The sequence below is a fragment of the Lynx canadensis genome, chromosome A3, assembly GCF_007474595.2.
Source record: "Lynx canadensis isolate LIC74 chromosome A3, mLynCan4.pri.v2, whole genome shotgun sequence".
In the NCBI taxonomy this organism is placed as follows: domain Eukaryota; kingdom Metazoa; phylum Chordata; class Mammalia; order Carnivora; family Felidae; genus Lynx; species Lynx canadensis.
In genome coordinates this window covers 132,691,911-132,719,029 of record NC_044305.1, presented here as the reverse complement: position 1 = coordinate 132,719,029, position 27,119 = coordinate 132,691,911, and the positions used below count along the sequence as shown (strand labels likewise).

Genomic DNA, 27,119 nt, shown 5'->3' with positions numbered 1-27,119 from the left:
AAGGTTCGAAAGCCCGACAGCTGCGGTGGGCACGGCGAGGCCGGAGACATCTGAGCTTTCTCAGGCCACAGCCAGAGGCCTCATAAATAAATGGACGCGGACTGAGAGGCGGCACGAAGGCGGGGCGCTTCACAGACCCGGAGAGGGAAAGGTGCCCGAGGCAGCCGAGCTGCGGACCGCGGACGGGGTGGCTCCATCACTGGAGCCGCGGAGGGCTTCGGTGGGCTAGCGGGGAAGTTAGGACCCCCAAGGCCCGAGAAGGACCCCCAAAGCTTGGCCGGTCCCTCAGGTGAGCCGCCGAGGGCTGCGACCTCGGCGCCGGGCGGTGGGCGCGCGGAGGGCGGCGGAGGGGCGGAAGGTGCGCGCCTGCAGCCGCGCGGCCACGCCAGTCCCCGGCCCGAGGCAGGCCGAGAGCGCGGGGCGCGCCGCACCTACGCGGCCACGCGGAGCGGCGGTCCCCGCCCCGGCGGCCCGCGCGCTGGCCAATCAGGCGGCGCCGCCGGCCTCCCGGCCCCGAGGCCCCGCCCCGGGCGGGCGCGCTGCCAGCCAATGGGCGGTCGAGCCCGGGCGCCCAGAGCGCGCAGCCCGCGCCGAGCCGGCTCAGAGCGAGAAAAGCGAACCCAACCCGTCGGGGCCGCCGCTCCGGACCCGCCGCCGCCGCCGCCGCCGCCGCCTCCTCCCCCCCGGATCGGGTGTACTGTCCCAACCCGAAAGTCCAGTTCTGCGGCCCGGCAGCGGCGAGCAAGCGCGATGACACAGGAGTACGATAAGTAAGTGAAGCGCCGGCGCGCGAGTCCGGCCGTGCGGCTTCAGGCCGCCGCTGCGCGCCGGGCCGGCCGCACCTGCCGCGAGGCCCGGCGAGGCGAGGCGAGGCCGGGCGGGCGGACGGACGGACGGACGGACGGGGGTGTGAGGCCGGGCGCGGGGCGAGGCCCGGCGGGCGGGGTGCGAAGCCGGCCGGCCGGGCTGGGGGCGCGTCTCGCCGACCACTTTCTTCGCCGCCGCGGCCTCTGCCCTTCAGCACCCCCTCCCCCGCGCCTTTGTTCCTCCGAAGCCCCCGGGGAGACCCTTGCCTTGGGGACTCCATTCCGGAGAGGACAGCTCCCTGCTCAGCCCCCCTCCGCCTCGGCGGCACCACCCCGCGGGCGCGCCCCCATCTCCGCTCGGCTGGTGGCCCGGGTGCGGGGAGGGAGATTCGTGGTGCCGCGCCCGACGCGTGGACCCCCCCGTGCCACCACCCCCCCCCAGCGGGGTCGCGTTTGCTCGGGGGGGGGGGGACTCGCTCCCCCGCTGAAAGGTAGATGTCTCGGGTAATCAGTCCCCTGTCGCCCAGCGGTCTCCTGCCTGCAGTCCGCCTGCTAGAACTTCCGAAAGGAGAGATTTAGGGAAAAGTTGAAGTGCTCTGGTGTCCTGGCATTTTTTTTTTCCCCCTTGGCTGGCTGTGTGAGTGAGAAAATTGTTGTAGGAGTTATTTTGCCACTTGCATCATTGATGGTAATTACAGATTGCTGTAATTAAAAATCCTCAGAAAAGATCAGGAGGATGAAATCGTCGAAATCAGGGTGATAAACAGAAAAGTACTGGGCTAATATGTCTTTTGGAGTTTGTGATTAAAGAAATATTTCTGACCCGTGCAAGGTGGTAATGTAAGATGTAAACAGTAAGGGACACGGGGTGAGGGATATTCCTGTATTTTCTTTGCAGCTTTTCTGTAAATATAAAATTGTCCCGAAATAAAAAAGTTTTAAGAAAAAAGTGAATCGCACCAAACGAATGGGTATATTTCAGATCAGTAAATCCAAATCAGACGTATTCCTTCCAGGTTGTAACTTACGTGTGCTCTTTTTCTGATTGAGGGGGTTAGATTGTATATGGGATATCTTAAATGGATTAACCTGGTGTTGTCCATTAAGTGATCACTTGAAATATATTTCAGAAATCTTGGAGAGCTCATTGGTGAAGGGTTTAAGACTTACCCAAGGCAGTGAGGGGCCTTTCGGGACTGGCACCTGCCAGTGCCCGGCTGTCCTAGGAGGAAGTAGACTAAGACAGGCAACTGGGGACTGTTTGTTTCTTGACTTAGGGTTTAGATAAGGCAAATTTCCAAAGCTCAAATTTTGGCCTCTGGCACGCTTTGGAAATGTAAGGCACCTACCTTCAGGGTGATCCCAAACAAAGCCATTTGCAAAAAATATTTTCTGTTGCCTGGACAAATTTGGGATGGGGGTGGGAGAAGAAGGGAAGCTGAAAAACTAGCATTACGGGAATTGAATGAGCCAAGTGCTGTCATAATCTTCTGGAAGTAGCTATTACACTATTAATAATAGCTTAGCCGTGCCCCAGTAAATCACCTCAAGATAGCACTGATTCAGTGGTTGTTAATACTCGGCTCAGAATGGTGTAGGCAGTGCCCTTTTGTATGTGACGTATTTATTTCTTGTGCGTGTGAGATTTAAATCCACTCCTGCATTTCTAAGCAAACTGCCTCGTTGAGTTTCTTTTGTGTTAGAATAGTACATGCACCACCTCGAGTCTTCTTTTCCTGCGAAATGTAAGCTCCTTGGATTTTATGCCTAGACATGAGTTTAAACCATTGACTTTGAAAGAAGACGTGATTTTGAGGTTGGTTACGTGGTCGGCCCGTGTCCCCACCCCTTTTCAAAGATGTTCTCGTTTCTCAAAATCCGTATCTGCTTTTAAAGGGCCTGGGTGACTGCCAAACCCTAACCTGTGTTGATTACTTGAAAAGATAATCAATCTTTCTACATTCACTTTTAGAGTAGGCAGGTCACCTTTAGGCCATTTAACATATTTCATGTGTGTGTTGCAATGAGGCCTGATCCTTAAATTTGCTTGTTAGAATAGTGATAATTCAGAGCCGTTTTGAACATTAACAGGTTTTTGGTGGTTTTTTTTTTTTTTTTTTTTTTGGCCCCTTCAACTTCATTTTGCTGGAGTGAGTGTTCCATTTTTTCTCTTTATTGACTTATTAAATAGCGCCAACCGAACAGTTGTTGAGACTGTTTACATTTCAAGGTTTTGGAATCAGTCATGTTTGTTTTAATCTTTAAAATTAAGTCTTCTGTAAGACTCTACTAAGATCTCCGTTGATTTTTCTGGATTTGTCCCACCAAACGACAGTGTTGAAACGAAACCGTTCTTGCCCGGTGTGAGAAACTAGAAAAGATTTTTAAAAACAAGATTTCCCACCTATTTTTTTTGGAAAAAGCTCCTTTCGTTCAGTGGCTTTATTTATTGTCGTAGATTCTCAAGTGTTTATCTCTGAGATAAACAGTTAACTCCCATGCCAGAAACTTATGCCTCCTTATTGATTTACAGTCCCCTTTGGCCACATTCCATGCTCAATCTGCTGGGAATCAGTAGAATATTCTAACTTTCTCATATACCCCGGAGGATTAAGCGAAGTTTCCCTTTTTCTTTCCACCCCCTCCTCCTCTCCCCCTCCTTTGTGGGTAGGAAGGTTTTTAAGGCATGATATCAACAAGAGAAGGAAGGAAATAACATGTAGCAGCATGATGATCGAACCATGTAAACTCTTCTTGAGGAGGGTACAGTCCTGATCGGAGAGGTCTGAAGGCAGTGAATGTTCTGTTTTGCCTGACTTTGTCCTTGTGTTTGTTTGCTTAAGTGGTTGAATAGCCTGACATTTTCTTAGAGCATTTTTTTGTTTTGTTTCGTTGTGCCAAATACTAGATCCTGGGTGACAGGTACAGGTAAACCGCCCAAGGTTTAGGTTCCCTGGCTGCCTAAATACCTTGCGTCTTACTGGGTGACCCCTCGGCGTGCATGTAAGCGGGTTGTCTCCTGGTCTTGTCTTCATTTTCTTTGCCAGGGCGGGTCACTGATGAAACAATAAAGAACAAAGCTATTTGATTGGAACGTCAAGGAATTGGTTGTTTGGGTCTTGAAAAATGAGCTTATGGTGCCTTGCGGTAAAAAGTGCGATATACATACGCGTGTTTCTGATTTCTCCGAAGCAAACGGCCGGTGTTGGTTCTTCAGAACGAAGCACTTTATCCACAGCGGCGCTCCTACACTAGTGAGGATGAAGCCTGGAAGTCCTTCCTGGAAAACCCTCTCACCGCAGCAACCAAAGCAATGATGAGCATCAATGGGGACGAAGACAGCGCGGCCGCCCTGGGCTTGCTCTATGACTATTACAAGGTGGATTCGCCTCCTCTTTTACAAACCTAACAACAGTCAGAGATGCACTTGATTCAACAGCATATAAAACAGTAATTTGCTGGCAGAGTGTAATGCAAGTTGCTTCTCTAGTGACTATAAATAGTCTAATGAGTACTTTGGCTTACTGTGGTTCAAAGCTGAAAAGGGACGATCATAGAATCAAAGGGTTGTTTTTGCAGTGTGTGCAGTAGCCCGCTGTGCTAGCTCTATCTGAGAGGCGAAGCTACCGCAGAAGAAAATGGTAAGATGTGTCGCATCGAGATCGAACGTTTTACCAAAGGTACTTCTTAGTGCCCTCAAGAAGAGACCGTGGTTCATTTACCTGTGCTCCAGCCGACATTCTGACGCAGTCAGAGTGACTTCCTTTTCCTTACGTGACATGACAGAGCTTTTGATTTGATTGTAGGAGTCGTGAAGGGAAAAAAAGCGATTTTCTAGTCTTGGACTTGCTTGTTCTACGCTCAGGGTATATCTCGTTGCCTATTTCTATAGGTCAGTCCTAATCATTTATATCTCTGCCTGAAATCATTTATATCATTTATTCTCTGCCTGAAGTTTTACGTGGTGTTCCTACCTGGAGATTTGTATCCTCGTCGTCGTCCTCATAATACTAGCCAGCGCTTACTGATTGTCTGTATCACGCTAGACGTGTTACCAGCACGTGTGTTCTTTTTGATCCCTCCAGAAGGCCTGCAAAATATGTGCTATTATCCCTATTTTGCAGATGCGAAAAAATTAAGTCCTCAGGTCACACAGCCAGGATGCGTAGCGGCCAGGGTCTCAGTCCCGGTCTGGATTGTGCCAAAGTCACCCTCTTCAGTATGCCATGCCGTCTCCCCTGGGACACACTTTGCTTCCTGTATTTACTTTGGCATTTTTCTCTCTGCCCAACGATAGTATGTGGAGATGGCCATACATTACAGTTTGGTTTTGCCCTATTTTTTTGTTTTTAAAACTTCCAAAGCCATAGGAAACTTAAATTTGACTGGAAAATTAACCCCCAGATACAGTCACCTAGATTCACCAGTTGCTTGCCTTCTGTTCCCTTCTGGCACTGTATTCTTTCCGGAATACAAGAAATGCAGAGGGGACAAAAGCAAAGAAGATAGTTCGATTATGGTCACCAAATAGAGTGGGACCTAAACGCAAGATTTAATTATTTTCTTATGTGAGGCTGTGTATCCGGCTTGTTGTGTTTGAGAGGCTGAGGTAAGATTTGTTTTGTTTTGTTTCCTTTGAATATGAAGGGAAACTTGTGACTTAAGGTGCTGGAAGAAATCTTTGCCTGGGAAGTGTAGCCGAAGGATTCCTTTAAAGTGGAGCTGATGATATATCTGTTCTCCTGTTTTATTGACTCAATCAGTATAAAAATCATAAGTTCCTAAGTATTATGAAGTTTGAGGTTACATATTTTTTTAGGTTTTTTTTTTTTGTGTGTGTATTTATTTGGAGAGGGAGAGAGAGAGGGAGTGCGCACACAAGCGGGGAAGGTGTAGAGAGGGAGAGAAAGAGAATTCCGAGCAGTCTCTGTACTGTCGACACAGAGCCCGATGCGGGGCTTGATCTCACAAACTGAGGTCACGACCTGAGCTGAAACCAAGAATCGGAGGCTTAACTGACTGAGCTACCCAGGCGCCCCAAGAAGTTTCATGTTTTTAACTGAAATTTTGAGAATGGGAAGACACCAACAAGTGTAGTGGCAGAAAGACTGATGTAATAATACTGATTGTAGTGCTTGTATATATGTATGTTTTAAATATAGGGTCCTAGAAGTATCTTACATCTTAGGGGGAGATAAATCATCACGTCTGTACTTTAAAGGTGACAATCTTATGTCTGTGTGTCAGACTTCTCATGATCGGTGTAGGGTGATTTTCTTTTCTAAATGAACTGATGAGTTTGAGGGGTTTTTTTTTTTGCATTTGATCTGAAAGGTAGGGCAATGGAAAGGAGCAGCGAGAACACCGAAAGAGTCCAGTTGTGTTTTCAGTAGCTTCTTGTTTGTTCCATCACGTGGATAAATGGGTAAAACCAGGCCAGTGGTTTTTGTTTAAGAGATGAGCCCAAACTCAATGACAAATTAAATTTGTGATGCCCTGGGTTTATTTGGCAACTAAAGAATCGTTGGCTTTTGCTTATTAACCTGGTGACCAGAACGGAAGCTCTTGAGGGCAGACGCTGCCTTCATCGCGTAGTCCCCGCAGCCTGGCATTGGGTGGGCAGTCTGGTAAACCTGTGAATGGTTGAATTGAACTGAAAAATAAAAGGCTGTGTCTATACTCCACTAAGTGAGAACTGAATTGTCGTCTCGTGTGTTCATATCTAAGGTTCCAAGAGAGAGGAGATCGTCAACAGCAAAGCCAGACGTTGAGCACCCAGAACCAGATCACAGCAAGAGGTAATGTCTAATAGCACAAAATCCTACTCTTGAAAAATGCCAGGTTTCTGCGAAAGTAAGACTGGGAATTTGTTTAAACGAAAAAGCTCTGGTGGAAGAGATAGGTGGTAATTATGATTCTGTTGCTCTGAAAAGTTACCAGGTTCTTTAGACATAGTTGCCTTTTCTGGAAAACAAAGCATTAACTCTCTTTTCCTGTGGAGGGATGTTTTTAGTGAGAACGGAAGGGGAAGGGACAGGGACGTGTTTGCTTATCCTCTTTGAGGTTCTCTCAAAAGAGGTGTGGCTTAATGCAATGGTAGGGGTCCTTTTAAAGAAATTAAGTAGCCATCAATCTTGAATAATTGCCTAAGCAAAACTTAATGAAGTAGCTCGTGTTCCCAATTCTGTTCCCAATTCGTGTTGAAGTTATTTTGAAAATATTTTAGGTTAAAACTTCTAGAAAGTTAAGGCTTCGCTTTGGCCAGGAAAAAAAAATTAAATACACCTTTTAAATTTCCCTGTGTTCTATTAGTAATAGAGGAGTAAAACATTTTTAAAGAAAGAATGACCACTCAGAATCCCACTGTCTTGACGATTTCTTTATTTACTATTTGGGTGTGTGTGCACATTTTATGCAGTTGTGGTTGTATTCACAGATCGGATTTGATAGTTTGGGTTCTGCCTAATCCCTTCTGTGAGTGTTTTCCACGTTGCTGTTTTAATCGTCATAATTACCCTTTGGAGAAGGGCTGATGGCTTTTATTATGTTACTCTTTATCATGGGCATTTTCAAACAACAGAAGTAGAGAAATAATATAAACCCACATACGTCATTCCTAGCTTCAGCAGTTACTGACATGATTCCTCCCGTTTGATCTACTCTTCCCTGTTCTCCAACTGTTAAATTCACTTTGTATTTTATTTGTTTTTTGCTGTAGTATTTTAAAGCAAAACTTCGTGTCCTACCATTAAGTCCCTGTCTAATTTTTTTACTACCACGAAGGCTTACTGACCAACTTTCTAGATCGCTTTTTCCTTTTTTCTTTCTTGAGGATAAATTCTTGGGAGTGAATTTATGGTTCGAGGTTCGAACATTTCATTTGATCATGCTCTTTTCTGTAAAGGTCAGCCTGTATTGTTTGAGGGGGCTTTGAAAATTCACGAACTGTGCCCTGGACGGGAAATCATCTTCTGTTGCCCAGGATAGTAATTAAACCAAAAAATAATTTTATGCAAATTTATCTACCTGTACAGTGTAACCGTAGGTTTTCTTGTGATGGTAGAGAGAGCCGCGTAAGTGTAGGTACTAGGGAGAGTGGTGGCCGAGTAGGGACAGTGCATACTTGGCGAACCCTCGTGCACCAGGCATTATTATACACGATCTGGTGTGCCGTCTCATTTCATCTCACCACGACCTTGTGAGCGTAGATACCACTGTTATCCCCGCTTTAGAGAGGAGCACGCAGTTACAAAGAGATGAGATAGCTTGCTAAAGGTCATAGAGTTTGAACCAGGGCGGTCTGACTCTGGAACCTGTACTTGAACTGTCTTCTGCTCCGGCCATTAGGTTTATATCTTTGAGCTTCTAATGAAATAGGATAATTCTATCAGGATTATTGAGAATAAAGAGAACTGCAAGGTCTCTGTGTTTCAAATGAAATTTTACTTAATACTTTTGGATTTTACTTGACTGATGACTATGAAGTCTTTTTTTCTTTCTCTAGTAATGGAATGTCATTGGCATTTTCTATTTATTTGGTTCTTCCCCAGTATTGTATTGTTGTTGTTGTTATTATTATTATTATTGTTGTTATTGCTGCACAGGACCCAGCAGCCCACTGCCATTAGGAACATTTAAAAATTGTCAAAGAACTGTATCAGCATTGAATTTGAAAACACAGTTTTCTTTTCTTTTCTTAAAGAAACAGCATACCAAGTGTGACTGAGCAGTCCCTCGTTTCTGCTGGAGAAAACAGAGTGCAAGTACTGAAAAATGTGCCATTTAACATCGTCCTTCCCCATGGCAACCAACTGGGCGTTGATAAGAGAGGCCATCTAACAGCTCCCGATACAACAGTCACGGTCTCCATAGCAACGATGCCTACCCACTCCATCAAGACAGAAACCCAGCCCCATGGCTTCGCTGTGGGAATCTCTCCAGCAGTGTATCATCCTGAGCCCCCTGAGCGGGTGGTGGTTTTCGATCGGAACCTTAATGCTGACCAGTTCAACTCTGGTGCTCAACCCCCAAATGCTCAGAGGCGAACTCCAGACTCTACCTTCTCAGAGACCTTCAAGGAAGGCGTTCAGGAGGTACAGGAAATGAAAGCATCTTCCTAAGACATTTGTGTGTTTGTATAAGTATTGAGTTCCACCTCTTCCTTGTTACGTAAGCTTGAAACTCAGCCTGAAATGAATGGATTAGGAACAAAAGATTTTTTTTTTAAGAGAAAAGGCCCATGGGTATAATTTGTAAACTAAACCTACAAAACCAGAAGTGATTATCAAGGGCACATGGCTAATCTTACCAGCATTTGAGTTAACAATTATGATTTCAGCTAAGTGATTTGTTGGAGAAAGGGAACCCCGTGCATAATCTTCCATCGACAACAGAGATCTCCACATCAGTCTCTTCTCAGCTTTTGTCCTAGACCAAAACAAGATTCCTGCAATTGCTCTTAGCATAAAATGATATATCATGGACTTGCTTGGTCTCTCTCGGTTGGTAGTGTAGTCAGGGAGGCAGTAGGTCTTGATGACAAATGCGGTGTGTGAAATTTACAAATTAACCCCCAAGGCTTCTGGGGGGTTTTGTGGCGATGAACACCTGTCAGGTAAAAATTAGGGACTGAAGATGTTCGAAGCCATCTTTAACGTCTCACGGGGGACAGGAGCATCTGTCTGCTTATGGAGTTAAGGACTAGAATAGTAGCCTTTTCCGAGACAACGCACCGATCCATCCAGCCACGGTACAGACCTAATACTGTATCTTCGCTTGGTACGATGATTCTTAAAAGTCACCAGATTTTGGTTGCAGTTTCTAGAGTTTGAACAGAAGTGAGATGTGTGGGAAAGATGGGAAAAGGGAATAACGTAGCACTCTGTGGGAGTACCCGCGGAGATTGTCCCCGTCGGATTGAGTGGCATGTAACATGGGTGGGTATTTTTCTTTCTTTTTGGTTTTCTCTTTACATCTTTTGTAGAGTGAAAATTTTTATTTTAAAGTGAATATTGAATGAGCAGTGGGTTGCTGTAAGCCACATACTCCTGTGCTGTACCAGATAATTGGTCTTTAGTAAGCCTGATAACCAGTTAAATAGTTGTGGCTTATTGCATTGATATTTCAGGTTTTCTTCCCCTCGGATCTCAGTCTGCGGATGCCTGGCATGAATTCAGAGGACTATGTTTTTGACAGTGTTTCTGGGTAATCGTTGTCTTTTAATTTGATTTTTAACTTTCAGCTCTTACGACTTTTTTGTTAATTTGATACTGGAAAATCAGAGGTGGCTTTGGTGTGCTTTCACCTGTATCTCAGCTACAGTTACTGTGGTGTCGTCTTTGCTCGAGTCCGTTTAACCTTGGAATCTGTACTGTGTTTCACGTTTCCTTAATTCTTGGTGTTGGTGCTTTTCCTTTCCTTCGGTTTCTTTATGTGATGGCTGCAGAATGGAATCTAAAAGAAGAGGTGAGGGGATTCAACTAGATCCCCGAGCTCCCTTCTGTTTGCAAGAGTGTGTACTTCCGTGAGAATTTAGGAATAACATCAGGTGGATAAAGGCTTTTATTCGTGATTAGGCTCGCTAGCGGTAAAATAAATGAGGTCAGCTTTTTTCGAACCTGACAACCTCTTCTTTTAAAACCTCACGAGGTTGTGTCACACACTGGGAATATGAATATCTTCCAAATGAATTGTGGAAATGTAAAAACACCTCCAGGGGGTTTTTAAAAGAGCTTAGGATTTCATTTTATAATTTCGTTCTTTGCAGTTTTTGGTATGTTGTATTTTGAAGCGAACCCCGTTTATTTGAAAGCCTAGGATTTTGTGGGAATTGAGACTTCCCTTAGAGACCTGCCTCAAGGAGCGGGAGTCACAGACTCGAATGCCTTTAGGATCTCAGATAGGGGTCACCACCCTTTTTCTGTAAAGAATCAGATAGTATATATTGAAGCTTTGTGGGCCTCCCAGCCTCTGTTGCAACTGCCCAGCTCTGCCACTCCAGCACAAAAGCAGCTGCAGATAACATGTAAATAAAGGGTGTGGTTGTGGTCCATAAAACTTGATTTATAAAAATGGGTGTGATTTTCGACATCTGGCCTAGGAAGGTTATTTAACACCTTTAGGGAGATTTATGCGTGTTACTTTAAGGTGGTAGGAAATGTAGGGAATCGTGGAATGCCCATCTAGACATTAAATTGCAAGCAAAACCAACAAAAAGAGTGCGGTGCAGACCACATCAGATTTAATCAGAGGACTACCAGCCACCTGTTTGCAACCTTTGCAATGTCTTCTGGTTGCACCCAGATTGGCAACATGTCTTGGGAGATTTCCTTCCAAAATCCTTTTTTAGTCACGGGTATCTTTAGTATCCTTTGCTTCCCAACTTCGAATTTTTAACATTACTTCATAGAACCTCTAGGAGGCATTTTGTAGCCCCACATATGAGAGATTGAAGGATTTCCGTGTCGCTAAAGACAACCTTTCTTGTGGAAGAAGTACCAGTGCCATTTATGATGTGACATAGTCAGTTGGATGTTTCCTGGTAGTCGCCTGCTGGCATACATCCACACTGAAGCGTTTCAGGATTGAGCTCAAGCATAAAGGAAGCTTCCCAAAGAGTGGATTAGAGATCTGTGACTTTTGTTTCATTCTTTAGGAACAACTTTGAATATACCCTGGAAGCCTCAAAATCGCTTCGACAGAAGCCGGGAGATAGCACCATGACATACCTAAACAAAGGCCAGTTCTACCCTGTCACCTTGAAGGAGGTGAACAGCAGCGAGGGCATCCAGCGGCCCATCAGCAAAGTCCGAGTAAGTTCTGCTCTCAGTTCTGTTCTCTAGGAAAGCTGGTCAGAGCTTAGCATTCCCCAGTCTGAAGAACATCAAAACGAAGATCTAAAATTGCGGTTTCAGGGGCGTCTCGGTGGCTCAGTCGGTTGAGCGTCCGGCTTCAGCTCAGGTCACGATCTCGTGGTCCGTGGGTTCGAGCCCCACGTCGGGTTCTGTGCCGACAGCTCGGAGCCCGGAGCCTGCTTCCCATTCTGTGTGTGTCTCTCTCTCTCTCTCTCTGCCCCTCCTCTGCATGCATTCTCCTCTCTCTGTTAAAACTAAATAAACATTTACAAAAAAATTAAAAAATAAAATAAAATAAAATTGCGGTTTTAAGCCTTACCTGTAAAATATAACACTAAGTTTTCCGAAAGATCCTCGCCTCCCCCTTCAGTGTCTTCATGTTATAATGCCTTCTCTTTCATAGAGTGTGATCATGGTGGTTTTTGCAGAAGACAAAAGCCGAGAAGATCAGTTAAGGCATTGGAAATACTGGCACTCCCGACAGCACACAGCTAAACAAAGATGCATTGATATCGGTAAGTAGCTCCGGAGCCTGCTTTTATTCCCAGAGGTGCACGCATCCAGTTTTCTGATTCCAGTTATTTTTGGCAGTGACCAGCTTCCTGCCGAAAGCATTTGAATTTTTATGCCAGCTACTGATCTGTTCCAAACCCTGTCCTCGGCCTCCTGGAATCAGTGCTCTTAACCTTACTTCCTTCATGAGGACATGTGGCCCGTGCAGTGGCTTTCCATATGACACCGGGACCAGAGGCTGTGTAGCCTGCTCACGCAAGCGTGCCCCGCTCTTTGGTCTGCAGAGTTTTTGGGTGAAATGTGTTCTCGAAGAGATTCCCGATCATTTGTAAATGATAGTAAGGCGGACAAAAACCCTAAAGAAACAAGTAAAAGGAAAAACGGCTAGCGTGCACTTACCTGACAGTGTCCCCCGGTTGCATGTTGAAGTGCACCGCTAGACTCTTCTGTCTTCAAAGAGACCCAGAGATGCGTCACTCGGGGTGTAACAGCAGACCTGTGCAGATCCGTGTTTAATGAAGTGGCTTTATGAGAATGAATGCCTGGTCTCTTGCTGTGTATATAAGTTTCGTATAAAACCATTATCTATATCGCAAGATGGCTCTTAACCTGAGTGTTGCTGCTGCTTTTTTTTTTTTTTTTTTTTTTTTTTTTTTAACTTTCGTGGTCTCTTTTCAGAACAATGAAAAGAACTGAGTTCTGATCTTGGCTCTCGGGGCCAGTTTCGTGACCTTGGGACAGTTACTGAAACTTTTTAATCCTAAGTATCTTAATTTTGACATAAGGGGAAAAAATTAAATACTACATAAACTTGCCTCTATTTTAAGAGTGCTGTGATTTTTTTTTCTTCATTTTTTGAACGCTTTTCAACCCAACAAAATGTTAAATGAAGTTTTTCAGAGGTGATAATATGAAAAACCAAATCTTACTTTGAACTGCTATAATCTCGTGTTGGAACCAGAAATCACAAATTTCTCTCTTTTGTCACTCATACAGCCGACTATAAAGAAAGCTTCAATACCATCAGTAACATTGAGGAGATTGCGTATAACGCCATTTCCTTCACTTGGGACATAAACGACGAAGCAAAGGTAGGTAATGGAGTTCAGGGCCTTTTCTGTTTCCAGCTTCGTGAGGAAAAGTGGGAGGAGTTTAATGATTTGACAACTGATCTTTTTCTCTCTTTTTTTTTTTATGGTTTTACACGTTTTCATTCTTTTTTTTTTTTTTTTAAGTTTATTTATTTATTTTGAGAGAGACAGACAGCATATGTGCTTGTGGACGCGCGGGGCAGAGAGAGAGGGAGAAACAGACTCCTAAGCAGGTTCCGAGCTGTCAGCGTGGAGTCCGGCGCGGGACTCGATCTCATGAACCGTGAAATCATGACCTAAGATGAAATCAAGAGTCAGATGCTTAACCGACCGAGCCACCCAGAGCCCCTTCGTGTTTTCATTCTTTTGCTCAGGAATAGGAGAATAGGCTCGGCTAAGAAGATAGGTTCTAGCCGTTAAGTCGTGCCGTGCATGGAAAGGAGACAAGACTTTGGGAGAAGAAATAGCCACTGTGTCATCACGGTGCCCTCTCTTCCGCTGGGTGGTTGACTTCGTCTCTCTTCAGCATTTTACATTTTCTGAAGTACAGCTTCTTGCCAGATGCTCTGAAACTGCCCTTGACCCCTCTCCGTCCTCTGAAAAGAACCACACGTGGCGCAGCACGCAAGCCCGTGGGGTGGGTGGGAGCCTGTCACCGCACGCTGTGCGGCGCAGAGCCTGACGCCTCATTCTCTGTGCTCCGTTCCCTCATTTGCAGAGCTCACGCCTGCCTCCTCTCTCCTTCGGGCACGTCGTGGGCTTATTCAGACGGTGCCTCTGAGGCTGTTGGAGCTTCTTCAGAAAGGCCCTTAAGTACAAGTTGTTGGTAGCAGTGCTCTCGTATCGTTGCTCTCAAATACAGCTCGTGGAAGGTTCTCCTCTCTCGGGGTTTTAAAGTGAAGAATTACCTCCAATTCACATGGTCATTTGGATCATTCATTTTTTTTTTTTTTTTTTTTAACGTTCATTCATTTTTGAGAGACGGAGCGCGAGCCAGGGAGGGGCAGAGAGGGAGACACAGAATCCGAAACGGGCTCCGGGCTCTGAGCTGTCAGCACAGGGCCCGAACCCACGAACCGCGAGATCGTGACCTGAGCCGAAGTCGGACGCTTAACCGGCTGTGCCGCCCAGGCACCCCTGGATCATTCTAATTGGAGTTTGGGGCCCTTTTAAGAAAAATGAAACATATTCTCAAGTCATTTCTGCCCTTCCCACAGATTCCTTTTAGAATAATCCCTCTTTCACTAAATTATTAGAGTTTGGGTATTTATTTTTTTCTTTGGATCAGTTTAAAAATTGGGAGCTGAGGCAACACAAGAGAAACATAAAATTTTGGGGCAGTTAGTGTAAATCTGCTCTTTACTATTCGTTGCACTTTTCTACATCAAGGTCCCGGTATGAACTGAGGATAACCTTCCTGTCCTTCTCAACCTCTTTTTGTTTTTTGTTTGTTTGTTTAATTTATTCAACAAGAATTATAGCCATTATGGAGTAAGTCTGCCTCAGGTACTAATTATTACATCATTTGATTTTTTACTGCCTAGGGTTGCTTTTAAAAAATCCTACGAGGGGCGCCTGGGTGGCGCAGTCGGTTAAGCGTCCGACTTCAGCCAGGTCACGATCTCGCGGTCCGTGAGTTCGAGCCCCGCGTCGGGCTCTGGGCTGATGGCTCAGAGCCTGGAGCCTGTTTCCGATTCTGTGTCTCCCTCTCTCTCTGCCCCTCCCCTGTTCATGCTCTGTCTCTCTCTCTGTCCCAAAAATAAATAAACGTTGAAAAAAAAATTTAAAAAAAAAAAAAATCCTACGAGCGGGTTCTTGAGGACCATGTTAACTTTGTAGTAGGATTGCTTTCCTTTCTTACTGTGGACACCCTGTCCAAGGCAAAGACGTGTCCTCAGTGGAGGATGTGGTGAGTGGGTCTGCCGGTCTGTAAGGAAGTGCGGGTTATTGTAGTTGCACTGAGGTGTTCCTCCTGACCACCTTGATCCTACACAAGTGTCCTCAGGTTGCTTAGTCCAGAGTTCGGTGCTTGATTAAACCACAAATTCACTACAGAAGAGCTGTTAGGAGGAAAAGTAAACTTTTCACTTTATATCATGGTTGTTACGGCTATTTTGAAATTAAATATCATAGTAAGACCCAGCAGCCTGCAAGAACAGTTGGCTCTGTGCCCTCTGGGTGCTTCTGTTATAAAAGCAAACCAGGGATTGATTTCCTGTTTGCCATTAGGGACTAATTGAGAAATTGTGGAAGAGGTGATTGAGAACATCTAAGTCCTGAGCCCACTTTGCTGACTTACCTGTGACCTTGGGTTTAGTCCCTCAGTTTACTCCCCTCTATCCCCCTAGGAAAACAAAAAGCCTAGGGTGGCCAACTCTCTTTTCTGTTGGCACGTCATCAAGTTAATAAGCACTTGTCAGAGTGCGAGGAGAGCTGGGCGGAAAGCCCTGCATATGGGCAGGGTGCTTTGTTTGTTTGATGTGTCACTCTCCAGGATGGGAGTGAAGCCAAGATGACGGGTGGGATAACGGCTGCTTTTATTCTGGAAGACCTTCAGCATATTTGTATTAAAGAGAAATATTGCTGGAGGTGTGTCTTAAGTAGTCTTAATAGCTACCTGTTAATTGGTATAGGTAAGTTCAGTTTCATTTCCCCCTTCAGACCCCCAACGCTGACTTGATCTTTAAGCTTTTGCCTGCTGCCGGAAAGAGTTCGTGCCATTTCTTAACGAGGCCGTTACCTTTTGATGCTGATGGCAGGCATCTGCTTCAAGCGTGTGTTGGAATTCAGTATCTAGATTTTTTGCCTTCCCTGGCCAAGTGGATGTTTTCTGTTTTTGCACTTAAAGTAATTGATGCCCCAGGGCAGCTAGAGTGAACAAGTAAACGTGCAGAATCTTGTGTAGGTTTTTTTTTTTTTTTTGCTTCTTTTTCAAAAGTATCCACTTTCTTTTGCCCACTTACTTGTTCTAAGTTGGAATACATTTGTTGATTCTTAATTCCAGTGCATTCTCCCCCATACACGTAAGGGTTTCTTTGTGTGTGTGTGTGTGTGTGTGTGTGTGTGTGTGTGTATACTGTATACGTATATATATGTGTATATGTACGTATATGTGTATGTATACACATATACGTATACTACATATAGTATACACACATTATATGTGTACTATATATATTATATATATAGTATATATATAGTATATATACTATATATACTATATACTATATATTATACTATATGTATACTATATATTATACTATATGTATAGTATATACTATAGTATGTAGTATATATAATATACTATATAGTATAATATATAGTAGTATATATGTAGTATATAATATATAGTAGTATATAATATATAGTAGTATATAATATATAGTAGTATATAATATATACTACTAATATATAATATATATAGTATATAATATATACTACTAATATATAATATATATAGTAGTATATAATATATATAGTAGTATATAATATATATAGTAGTATATAATATATAGTAGTATATATGTAGTATATATAATATACTATATATAATAACATAGTATATTATAGTATATAGTGTATGCTATATAGTATACACTCTATTATATATAATAGTGTATACTATATATTATATATAATAGTATATATATAGCATATACTATATACTACATATATATATGGCATTCCTTTTGTCCCTGACACATCTTTAAAAAAAAATCTAATACATCCTTTTGGCCATGCCAGGATGAATAAAACCAGAATTCTGTCCCAGTGTTGACACCTGAATCTTCCGTGTAGTTTCTGCAGCTTGCTTTGGAGATGACTCTATTTTGATCCCATATCAGGTTGAATCTTGAACACCTTGGCTTATGTTCCACTTTGGGAAAAACACTGCCCAAACTGGACTCATCTTACATCGTCCCTGTATATGCTCCATCCATCAGTGTTATCATGTACCTATTACTGTAGGAACTTGAAGATACCAGGAGACTTGTCAAAACTCATGAGTTTTCAAAGCAGCAGGTAGGAGGAAGCTGCTTTGAAAAGCAGAAATAGGGGCGCCTGGGTGGCGCAGTCGGTTAAGCGTCCGACTTCGGCTCAGGTCATGATCTCACAGTCCGTGAGTTCGAGCCCCGTGTCGGGCTCTGGGCTGATGGCTCAGAGCCTGGAGCCTGCTTCCAATTCTGTGTCTCCCTCTCTCTCTGCCCCTCCCCCGTTCATGCTCTCTCTCTGTCCCAAAAATAAATAAACGTTGAAAAAAAAAATTTAAAAAAGAAAAGCAGACATAGCATAGGCACAGTCCCCCAGGTGGCCCTACCCTCTGTGCTGTGCAGACCTATTTCATTCATTCGCCCGTCCTCCACACAGACTTGGATTTGTCTGGATAGCCAGGTATCTTTTAAAGAGGCAGGAATCTCTGGGTAAGTTAACCTTCATCGGCCACTCATATTCCCTTGTGGAATAACTTATCAGATTTCTTCCTCTTCAGACTACAGCTGAGATCAGCTGCTTGAGGTACTTTTGGCAGGGAGAAGCATTTGCCTCCGAAACATTGGAAGGTGGATCTCCGGTGAGGTGCGGAAGTTTAGAATTTGTGAGTTCTGAGGGCACAGGTCACATGGGGAAGAGAGGACTAGGACGCGAGGAGGGCGCATGAGGAAGGTGGCATAAGACAGGCCCCTTCTTGGGCTGTATAAAGATTTTACCCGCAGCCGGCTGTGCTCCTCCCCCATCCCAGGGACTCATGATGTTAGCAAGGATCCGGTGCCCGCTACGACCAGGGCACTGCACGAGATGGAGGCTGATGATGCCAGTACTGCAATTCAGGTATCAGGTATACTGTGGGTTAAATCGGCTTTTGCAGGGTAGCCTGAGATCCTGATTCTGACTATAGTCAGAAGACTATATGTAACCCTTCTGACTAATGTTATAGTCAGAAGGGTGTTGTGTGCTGTTCATACTACTTTATAAATGGACTTGGGAGACCCAAATAAGTTATAAATTGGGACGGTTTTATTCCTCAGTTACAGTATTTCCAACACTCAATAAATACTTAGTTCTGGGTAGGCTGCACATCTTGGCCTCGAGTTTTACATCTTGCTTGGATTGTAAATCTAAGAGTTCATAAGAGCATTGGGATTTGGTTAGTGATATGAAGTAAGGGCCTCTCAAAGCCTGAAGATCTAAAATAAATAGAGGAAAAAGAAGTTAGGGAGAGAGAATTAACTTCTTTGAATGTCTGTTTTATGCTGAACGCTGCCGGGGTGCCTTACGATCGCACTTAACGAGGCAGTGCCAGCTGCTCGGTACCGGAAAAATGCACGTGGCCCTCTAGGTGAGCACGTTTGCTACTTGGTCATCACAGGCGGCTGTCGAGCAGGCAAGAGTCTAGACCTTGAAATGGACAGAAAGTGTTTTTTCCAGGAAGACTGTTTAAAACAGTAGGGGCACCCGGGGCGCCTGGGTGGCTCAGTCGGTTGAGCGTCTGACTTCGGCTCAGGTCATGATCTTGCGGTTCGTGGGTTCGAGCCCTGCGTCGGGCTCTGTGCTGACAGCTCGGAGCCTGCTTCGGATTCTGTGTCTCCCCCTCTCTCTGCCCCTCCCCTGCTTACATTCTTCTCTCTCTCTCTCTCAAAAATAAATAACATATTTTTTAAAAAATAAAATAAAATAAAGTAAAGTAAAGCAAAGTAAAATAAAACCATAGGGGCACCCGGCTGGCTCAGTCGATGGAACGTGCGACTCTTGATCTTGGAGTCGTGAGTTTGAGCCCCACGTTGGGGGTGGAGAGTACATTAAAACAGTAAAATCTTTGAAAGGGTAATAATTCTCGTTAATAGAGGAGCGTTATGGATTCACTAGTATAAATTCCTGTAGTAGAAGAACACTTTGCTAACGGGAAGTAATTTATGTTGATTGTTGGGTAAGTGATGTTTAACCACAGAGAAAGAGAAACGACAGCTGTGTCGGAATCAAGTGAAAATTGGGCCAGCCCACTCGGAGGGGACCCTGAGATCCAGAGGAACGCTAATTGGGACGGATCCGTGTTGATGGTATAGGAACATACGGAATTACAGTTAACCTAGACAATATGGCAAACAAGGAAATAGCTACAGTTCAAAGCAAAGCTCAAGGTTTCTTTGATCATTGAGATGTAGCTGTGAGCTTCACGAATACTAAGCAGACCTTTTACCGATGGAGTGGGCCCCAGGGATACAAAATATCTCACAGATTTCTTTTCCGGTGGTGACTTCTGAATTTTTACACCAGAAGGTGCGTTGTGGCGCAGCTCCCGTTCACAGGTTTCACTTTGAAACTGTTGACAGCAAAGCACTTGCTGTCAGGCATCAGGCTCCTGCTAGAGGAAGCCGTGTCGAGAAGAAGTCAGATGTGGGGTCTGATCGCGTGTTACTGTCTTGCGCGTCGGTGGCTTGCGACAGCCCGGAGGTGCGGCCCTTTTTCCTGCAGGGCCGTCGTGGAGCCGGGTTGCTGTTTCACATCTTCGTTAGACTCTCAGTAGGCAGCGCTGCATTTCGGTCTGTGATCGGGCTTTCCGCGGATAGATGGAACTATGCCTTTTCCTTGGTGGCATGATCTTGTCGCGGGGGGGCGGGGGGGTGACAAAATCAGTTTCCACATACGTTTTGTCTCCCCACGGTCCTTGAGGAGGGAACGAGGGAGCCGTCAGAGATAGGGCAGAACCAGAGCACCCCGTCCTGTGGGAAAACACCCATCCTCGAGAGCACTTTGTGCTTTTACGTTTAATCTGTCGGCTCTAAGAAGGAGCGCCAAGGCGTTCTGAAGGATCGTCACTCTGAGCCAAATGTTTTATGTGTCATGGAGAGAGGCTCGTGTTACAAAAGAAAGAGGATTAAAATAGAATGCATAGCCCCCCTAGGGGACTGGAGCCCTGAGCAGCTTTACCACGAGGGGCCTGTGCTTGGACGCAGCCCTGGTTATCTTTCCCTTTTGTCTTCTTGTCTCGGCAGAAATGTGTGGCGTTCCTGGGGAGGGATTATTGGGGCTGGCAGAGTTCATTCTGTCAGAGGGGTGTAACCATCCCGGTAACTTGAACTTAAGGCTTTCTGTAGGTGCTTGTGGGATACAGGTTTATGAGTTTAATAACCGTTTGTTGTTTTGTCTAAGCGTAATATTTGGAATTCATTGTGAGAGTAATTTTTAATTTGTTTGGACTGAGCATATTGCATGCATTTACAGGGATTCCATTCTAGTGAAGCATCAATTAAATGCTCTATTAAAGAAAGGTGTTGCCATGTTTGGTTGCATTAAGCAGGGACAGGTTTGGTTTGTTTCACCGCTTTAAATTTCCAGTGTGAATGGGAGGGAGGAGGGAGAGAAGGGAGTCAAATACCTTACTTGCAATTGCAATCAAACGCAGGCAGGTGATTTAAAACAAAAGTGTATCCTCCCTGGCCTAGAGAGGAGTCAGGAGGCATTGCTACTTTTAAAGCGAAGGATAAGAGGCTTTTAGTGTTCAGGCGGATGCTGGGCTGACTGCACTGAACGGGCTTATCCCTGTGTCCTGTCCTTAGAGCTCTGGGGAAACGGACAAGAAATAAAGAGCCACGTAAGGCGGCCACGCAGGCTTCGGAAGTGTCATGCGTTTGACTCCACAGGTTTCCTTTTGTGCAGGTTGACAGTACGTATTTATCAAAGTGAAAAATAAACTTTTTTTGGTGCCAGAAAGATAGTCATATCCCTCTATAGGGAATGAATAGTCTTAAGGGTTTTCATTTGATCAGGTTTGGAAATGGCGAGAAGTTTTTCCTGGTTGGAAATTGTGGAGAATGCCTTTAATTAGCTGATACGGATTAAATTCTTAGCAACTGGAAGGTTTGCTTCGAAGAAACTCTCCTGGGTCTGACTGTGAGGAAGGCTGCTCTTTGAAGCTTTCGTTTCTTTTTGCCGGATTCTGGCCTCAGAGTATTTCACGTGGCATACTCTCGTCGCCTAAGCAAGGGGTTCGTCCAGATGGAACGTAAAATGCACTGAATCCTGGTGGAAATTCAGAATCCGCAGGTAACAATAGCACACATTTATTGCAGCACATGCCTGAGGGTAAGAGCCAAGTGCATGATGTTTTTGCTTGGACAAGGGAGACACTTGGCAGCTGAAGAAAGCTTTAGTTCAGTAGTGAAACCCGTATCTTGTGAAACAGGTTTGGAGCGTCATGTCTATTTAGACACCATTTGTGCTGCCACTTGAATTTGTTTTTCATTCTCTCTCTCTCTTTTCTTTTTTTTTGGTCCAATTTCGCCCCTTCCACCACCCTACCGCTGTCAAGAAACACTGAGCTCCTCTACAGAACTTTTCTTCTTTGGCAGCTTGTCACCTCAACCCTCCTTTTCTACATCCTTCCTGGAAATTCCATCTAAAGTGGTTTTAGAAATCTGTCATTTCCACCAGTTTTGCTACTCGTAACTAAATCAGAGAGCTTCGACTCTGGCCTGACGTTCGTAGTAGTAACCGAATTTACCTGGAACCGATTCCAAGGCAGCAGGGGGCCCCGGACTTCGGGTTTCTTTCATACGGCAGATCTCTACGCGAGACTCAGATCCTTTAGTAAATCTCAGTGAGCTGTCTACATTCGTTACTCACTTGGGGACTTTTTCTTTAGCTTCTTTTAAAATGGAAAATAAAATCAGGATTTTGATTGGAAGTCTGCTTGCCTGCCGAGTCTGCCCTCATGACCCATATGCTTACCTGCCCTATTCTGAACCTGGAGATGCCGGAATGTGGTCTGTGTTTGCCTGTGTCACACCTGCATCCAGTTCTGCACATTTCACAACGAACGTCCTACTTGTTTGGGACAACAGGTGCCAAAACACTGTACCTGCCAAGTGTCCTTAAGTTCACCAGGTCCTGCTTAAAGGATATAACAGAGGGAGGTTAATACGTGGGTGCCTCTGGAACGTCTGTATGTGTCTCTCTTCCCATCTCCTTCTCTGTTTTCTCTGCCTCTGTTTCTCCATCTCTGTCCCTTCCTTTTCTCCTTGTCTTTGTGACTTTCTCCCTGGCTCTCTCTGCTGTCTGCAGAAACAGAAGCTGCCATATGGGTGGTGTGGGAAGGCAGCACTGAGGCCACCGAAAGGGTGATGACTGCTGGGGCCTCGTTTTTTCTTCAGGGAAACACCCCACGTAGAGGCGAGAAGGTTTCAGGTTCGTGCCTCGTTCTTCCCAGATCCCTCTCCTCCCCGCCCTCAGCCCTCCAATTCTTTTTCTTATCTCTTGATGGTCGTTCGGTAGTCTGAGAAACAACACAAACACTAATTGCACACTTGGAAGCTTTTAGTTCCATGTAGTAGGATTTCTTAATCACCTCGTATCATCAGAGTAGTGGGGAGGTAGGACTCTCCGAGGCCGATCCGATGAGTCAGTAGCGGAACTGGATTCTACTTCTGAGTTTATGACTCAGCCTTTGATACCTGCTGGGGCTTCGTTAACCAGGCGGGCACACGGAGTAAGTCGAGGAGCTACAAGGCAGAAGTAAGACAGTCAGGGCTTGTTTGGTTTTGTTTGTTTGGTCTTGGTTGGGCAAAAGAATACTCATCTGGATTCAGTGTCTGCTGTGCAGGGCTCAGTAAATGTTCGTGTGGACGCAGACTTTAGCCACGAATTGGATCTTGATTTCTTAGTTTACACCGTGTCCCACTCCCGTTGGCTTCAGTTGACAGAACTTCCTACCAACCTACTGGGAAAATGGTGATTTTATTCTCATTAATTAGTGTTGTCAGATTTAGGGTGAGAATAAACTTTGTTTTTATGGGGCACCTGGGTGTCTCAGTCGTGTGAGCATTCAACTTCGGCTCAGGTCACGATCCCACGGTTCATGGGTTTGAGCCCCACATCGGGCTCTGGGCTGACAGCTCGGAGCCTGGAGCCTGCTTCAGATTCTGTGTCTCCCCACTCACACCTTGTCTCTCTGTGTCTCTAAAAAAAAATGAATAAAAACGTTAAAAAGGAAAAAGTTTTTTTTTTTTAAAACTTTTTTTTTTTTAAGTTTTTATTTAAGTGATCTCTACACCCAGCATGGGGCTCAAACTCACAACCCCAAGATGAAGAGTCACACACATGCTCTTCTGACTTGAGCCAGCCAAGAGCGCCGGGAATAAACTTCGCTTTTGACTTCACGTTGTAATTTCATATGTCAGTAGAGATTTCTGACTAAGAAGAGTTGCTTTTAGGTATGTCTTCGAGTGGCTACCTTGACTGATGTGGAAGAGAGTAAAACTAAAATTTGTCCTGAGTTTTCTACTTTCAATTTAGTAGATCAGCTGTGGTCTAGGAATAAAATTACAAACATTATATCCATACTTGACGAAGTTGAATTTTAATACTAGACTGGGTTAAAGTGATAAAAACTCCCAGAGGCAACTGGAACTGTATCCAGGGTGGCTGCGGCTGTCTCTGAGGGGACCACGTCACCAACTAAATCTCGTGACTTAATACGAAGTCAGTAGGAAGTTGGCGCGGAGACTTCCCTTTGATTTAAAATACAGGGACCTTTAATTTCACGCCTCGTGATCCAAAAACAACCTGTGCTCACAGCCACTTGGGGGTCACTTTTTCCCTGTTTTTCTTCTTCCCTGGACAGTTTTCCCATTAGATTCTTGTTCAGCTTTCTGTGCATCGTTGTGCCAGTGTGCTTTCAAGAGCGCGGAGTTTGGTCCCGGCCTCGTCTCTGCCCTCTCTCTCCTGTGTGTCTTTTATTATCTGTCTTCAGAGCCTGAGCCTCGGCCGCAACTGAACGCTGTCTCTCTTGAGTTAAATGGCATTGAGTAGCCAGACTCTGAAGTGTGTGACGCTCACGCTAAAGGTAGATGTTTTTAGGGTATATGACAGATCCATAAGTACATTTTTGAAATAGAAAACATTTTTCAGTTATCAGTTTCTTGATGCGTCTTCCATAGGTAAATCAACCGACTTTTCTTTTTTCTTTTCTTCCTTCTGTCAGGTCTTTTCTTGCTTACGATTACCAGACCGTTGACACTCACTCGAACTGTGCATCGTAACTGACGGTATAAAATATTGACATAGGTAGTCAGGTTATCCATATGCTGATACTTTTCCAAAAGTCTGCTGTGTGTAATCTTGTTTGCAAGAGCAAAGCACCATTCTGACTTGAAGGATTTTTTTCGTAATGTGTTCTTTCTTTCTTTTGAGAGGGAAAGAGTGCGTGCACGCGTGCACAAGTGGGAGAGGGGAAGAGAGAGAGAGGAAGAGAGAGAAGGAATCCCAAGGAGGCTTTGCGCTGTCAGAGGACTCTGTTTTCAGGGCTCTATCTCCTGAACCGCGAGATCATGACCTGAGCCGAAATCAAGAGTCAGACGCTTAACCAGCTGAGTCACCCAAGTGCCCCAGGATTTTTTTTAACTTCAGCTATTCTCGACCAGTTTATTTCCTTCTAGGAAGTCTGTGCAAGGCAATTAATCTCTTGCTACGGTGTGGAAGAACTGGCTTCTGAAGTCATGTTGCAGAGGGTTGGCTTTGCTAACTATACATTCATTCGTTCAGCAAATTCTTATACTTTTCTGTGCAAGAACTGTGAGGAAATAAAGAAATGATTGAAGCATAAAGCCTGTCCTCAAAAGAGGTTACACCGTCTATGTAATGACACAGGTCATAAGTGAGGTTAGAAAAACTCTGACGGTTTCTAGGGCAAAAGAGTACTTTCCGCTAAGGGGAGTGCTCTTGATGGGACTCTTTGAGAGCTTGCATCTGCAGAATACTTTTGCAGTCTATTTGATTGGGCTTTTTTTCTTTTTCCTTATTGTCTTTTCCCCCGCACGTATTAGCTGTTGCGAATTTCAGTGGAAAAGAGGCAGCTAGAATGGTTTAGCCTACAGAGGTGCTTTGACATATCGAGGCCCAGACATTGCGTAGTGTAGAAAATGGCATTTGGGACTTGTCTTCTATGACACTTGAATCGAAGAAAATGTAGACCGTACCACACCCATCAGTATAGCATGCAGCTGCGGGTGAAGGTCACAAATTTGTTTATCAAAAGCAAAATTGTTAGATACCTGCACTTTCCATAATGGAAAGCTGCTCACCGTAGATAACGTTATCAAGTACAAGAGTGGATAGATGCAATAGAAAATCACCTCATGGCTCATTATGCGGCTTCATCTCGACCCTAGAACTTTTCTCTCTCTCTCTCTCTCTCTCTCTCTCTCTCTCTCTCTCTCTCTTTCCGGCTCTCTCTATATAGATATAGATGTAGATATATGTCAGTGAGCCTCGAAAGATCGTAATCTTTCCCGAATTGAGGGTATGTGTATAGTCGATTTAATTATCCACTCAACAAATATTTATTTTACGTCCAGAATGTGTAAAAATCTGCTGTCCGCCAAGATGACCTAGGTGTTCAGGTCATCTTGGAGGAGAGTAATGAACATAAATAACCTGTGAACTTGGGCAACATGTTTCTAACCTCTAAGCCTCAATTTCCTTATCTGTGAAATGGGGTCAGAATAGTACCAATTTCCTGTGTTATTTTGAGGACCAGAGTCTGGTACGTTGTAAGAAGGCAATAAATACAGCTCAAATATCATAGCAGCACGTGGTTCGATTTGGCTGGAGTTGAAGAGGCTGGGGTCATTTATTTAGTGAACGTGTGGTTCTTATCGGCCAAGTACTGCCAGGATGTTCTGGGAACGTAAAGATGAGTCAGATCTGGTCCAGCTCTCAGAAAACTCAAAATTTAGTGGAGGAGATTGCCACCCATGGGTCCATCGACAGAAGAAAACAGAAAGCACTAGAGCTTCCCTCAGAATGGGGGGTGGGGGGGGTCAGAGGAGACCGTTGGGGACACTACCACCCACGAAAGGATAGTAGGAACTGGCCAGGCGTTCAGAGCCGGGGATGGGCCGATGGCCTTGGGAGGTAGGAGTGCGGAACCGAGACCACTGGACCTTGCCTGAGGTCTGCAGCGGGTGGGGGTGGGGGGTGAGGGGCGTGGGGGCCAGATCCCGAAGGCCCTGACACGCCCCAGCAAGGCCCGGGACTACACCCTGTAGATAGATGAGTGTCTCAAAATCTTAGGGTCTGTTGGCCAAGTATACTGGCCAATGCTCAGTTTCTTTGAGATTTCTAATACTGTAAGCTTCTTTAAAATCATAAAAGATCATGTAAGATTTTTTAAAATCATAAGTATGTTGAAAATCACAGAGCATATACCTGCTGCCAGGAAGTGTCCGTGCCAGTGTTTGTGCTTGGGTGTCAGGTTTGGTCCAGATAAAGACCAGATGAGCTCTCGGGGTGCCCTGTGATCAAGCATTTTGCAGCTGTTTGGATAGAGTAGTATTTCTCAAACGAAGATCTGGATATCTGTTTAGGGGTTAGGGAACTTTTTTTTCTCTTTTAAAAAGGATACATGTAGGGGCTCCTGGGTGGCTCAGTCAGTCGGTCGAGTGTCCGACTTCGGCTCAGGTCACGATCTCACGGTTCATGAGTTCAAGCCCCACGTCGAGCTCTCTACTATCAGCACAGAACCTGCTTCAGCTTCTCTGTCTGTCTCTCTCTCTTTGCCCTTCCCCCACTTACGCTCTCTCAAAAAGAAGTCAAACATTTGGGGAAAAAAAGGATACATCTATTATTGACATTGGAGAAATAGTGCAGTAGGCAGTAGAAAACATGACTGGAAAGGTCCATCAGCATCACCTATAGCATCTTGAATGCTGAGGAATTTAGTCGCTATTATGTAGCCAGTGGTGAGCTATAGAAAAGTTTTTAGTAAGAATAAACGAGTAAGATTCGTAGTGATAACTGTGCTTGGCGATCGCCTAATGTCACCGAAGCAGTCTCTTGTTTCATTTTGTCACCTGATTGGTAGC

General features: G+C 44.9%; 1 protein-coding gene across 1 annotated transcript in view; it reads left to right on the top strand.

The window, feature by feature from the left end:
• Positions 1 to 642: 642 nt before the first annotated feature.
• The window catches only part of GRHL1 (grainyhead like transcription factor 1), a 55,807-nt gene continuing 29,330 nt past the window's right edge, over positions 643 to 27,119 (top strand). The window contains exons 1-8 of the mRNA XM_030311661.2: positions 643 to 770; positions 3,999 to 4,185; positions 6,534 to 6,604; positions 8,509 to 8,899; positions 9,934 to 10,010; positions 11,461 to 11,617; positions 12,063 to 12,174; positions 13,169 to 13,263. Coding sequence (XP_030167521.1) covers positions 751 to 770; positions 3,999 to 4,185; positions 6,534 to 6,604; positions 8,509 to 8,899; positions 9,934 to 10,010; positions 11,461 to 11,617; positions 12,063 to 12,174; positions 13,169 to 13,263 — 1,110 coding nt within the window. The 5' untranslated portion in view covers positions 643 to 750. The remainder of the gene's footprint in view (positions 771 to 3,998; positions 4,186 to 6,533; positions 6,605 to 8,508; positions 8,900 to 9,933; positions 10,011 to 11,460; positions 11,618 to 12,062; positions 12,175 to 13,168; positions 13,264 to 27,119) is intronic.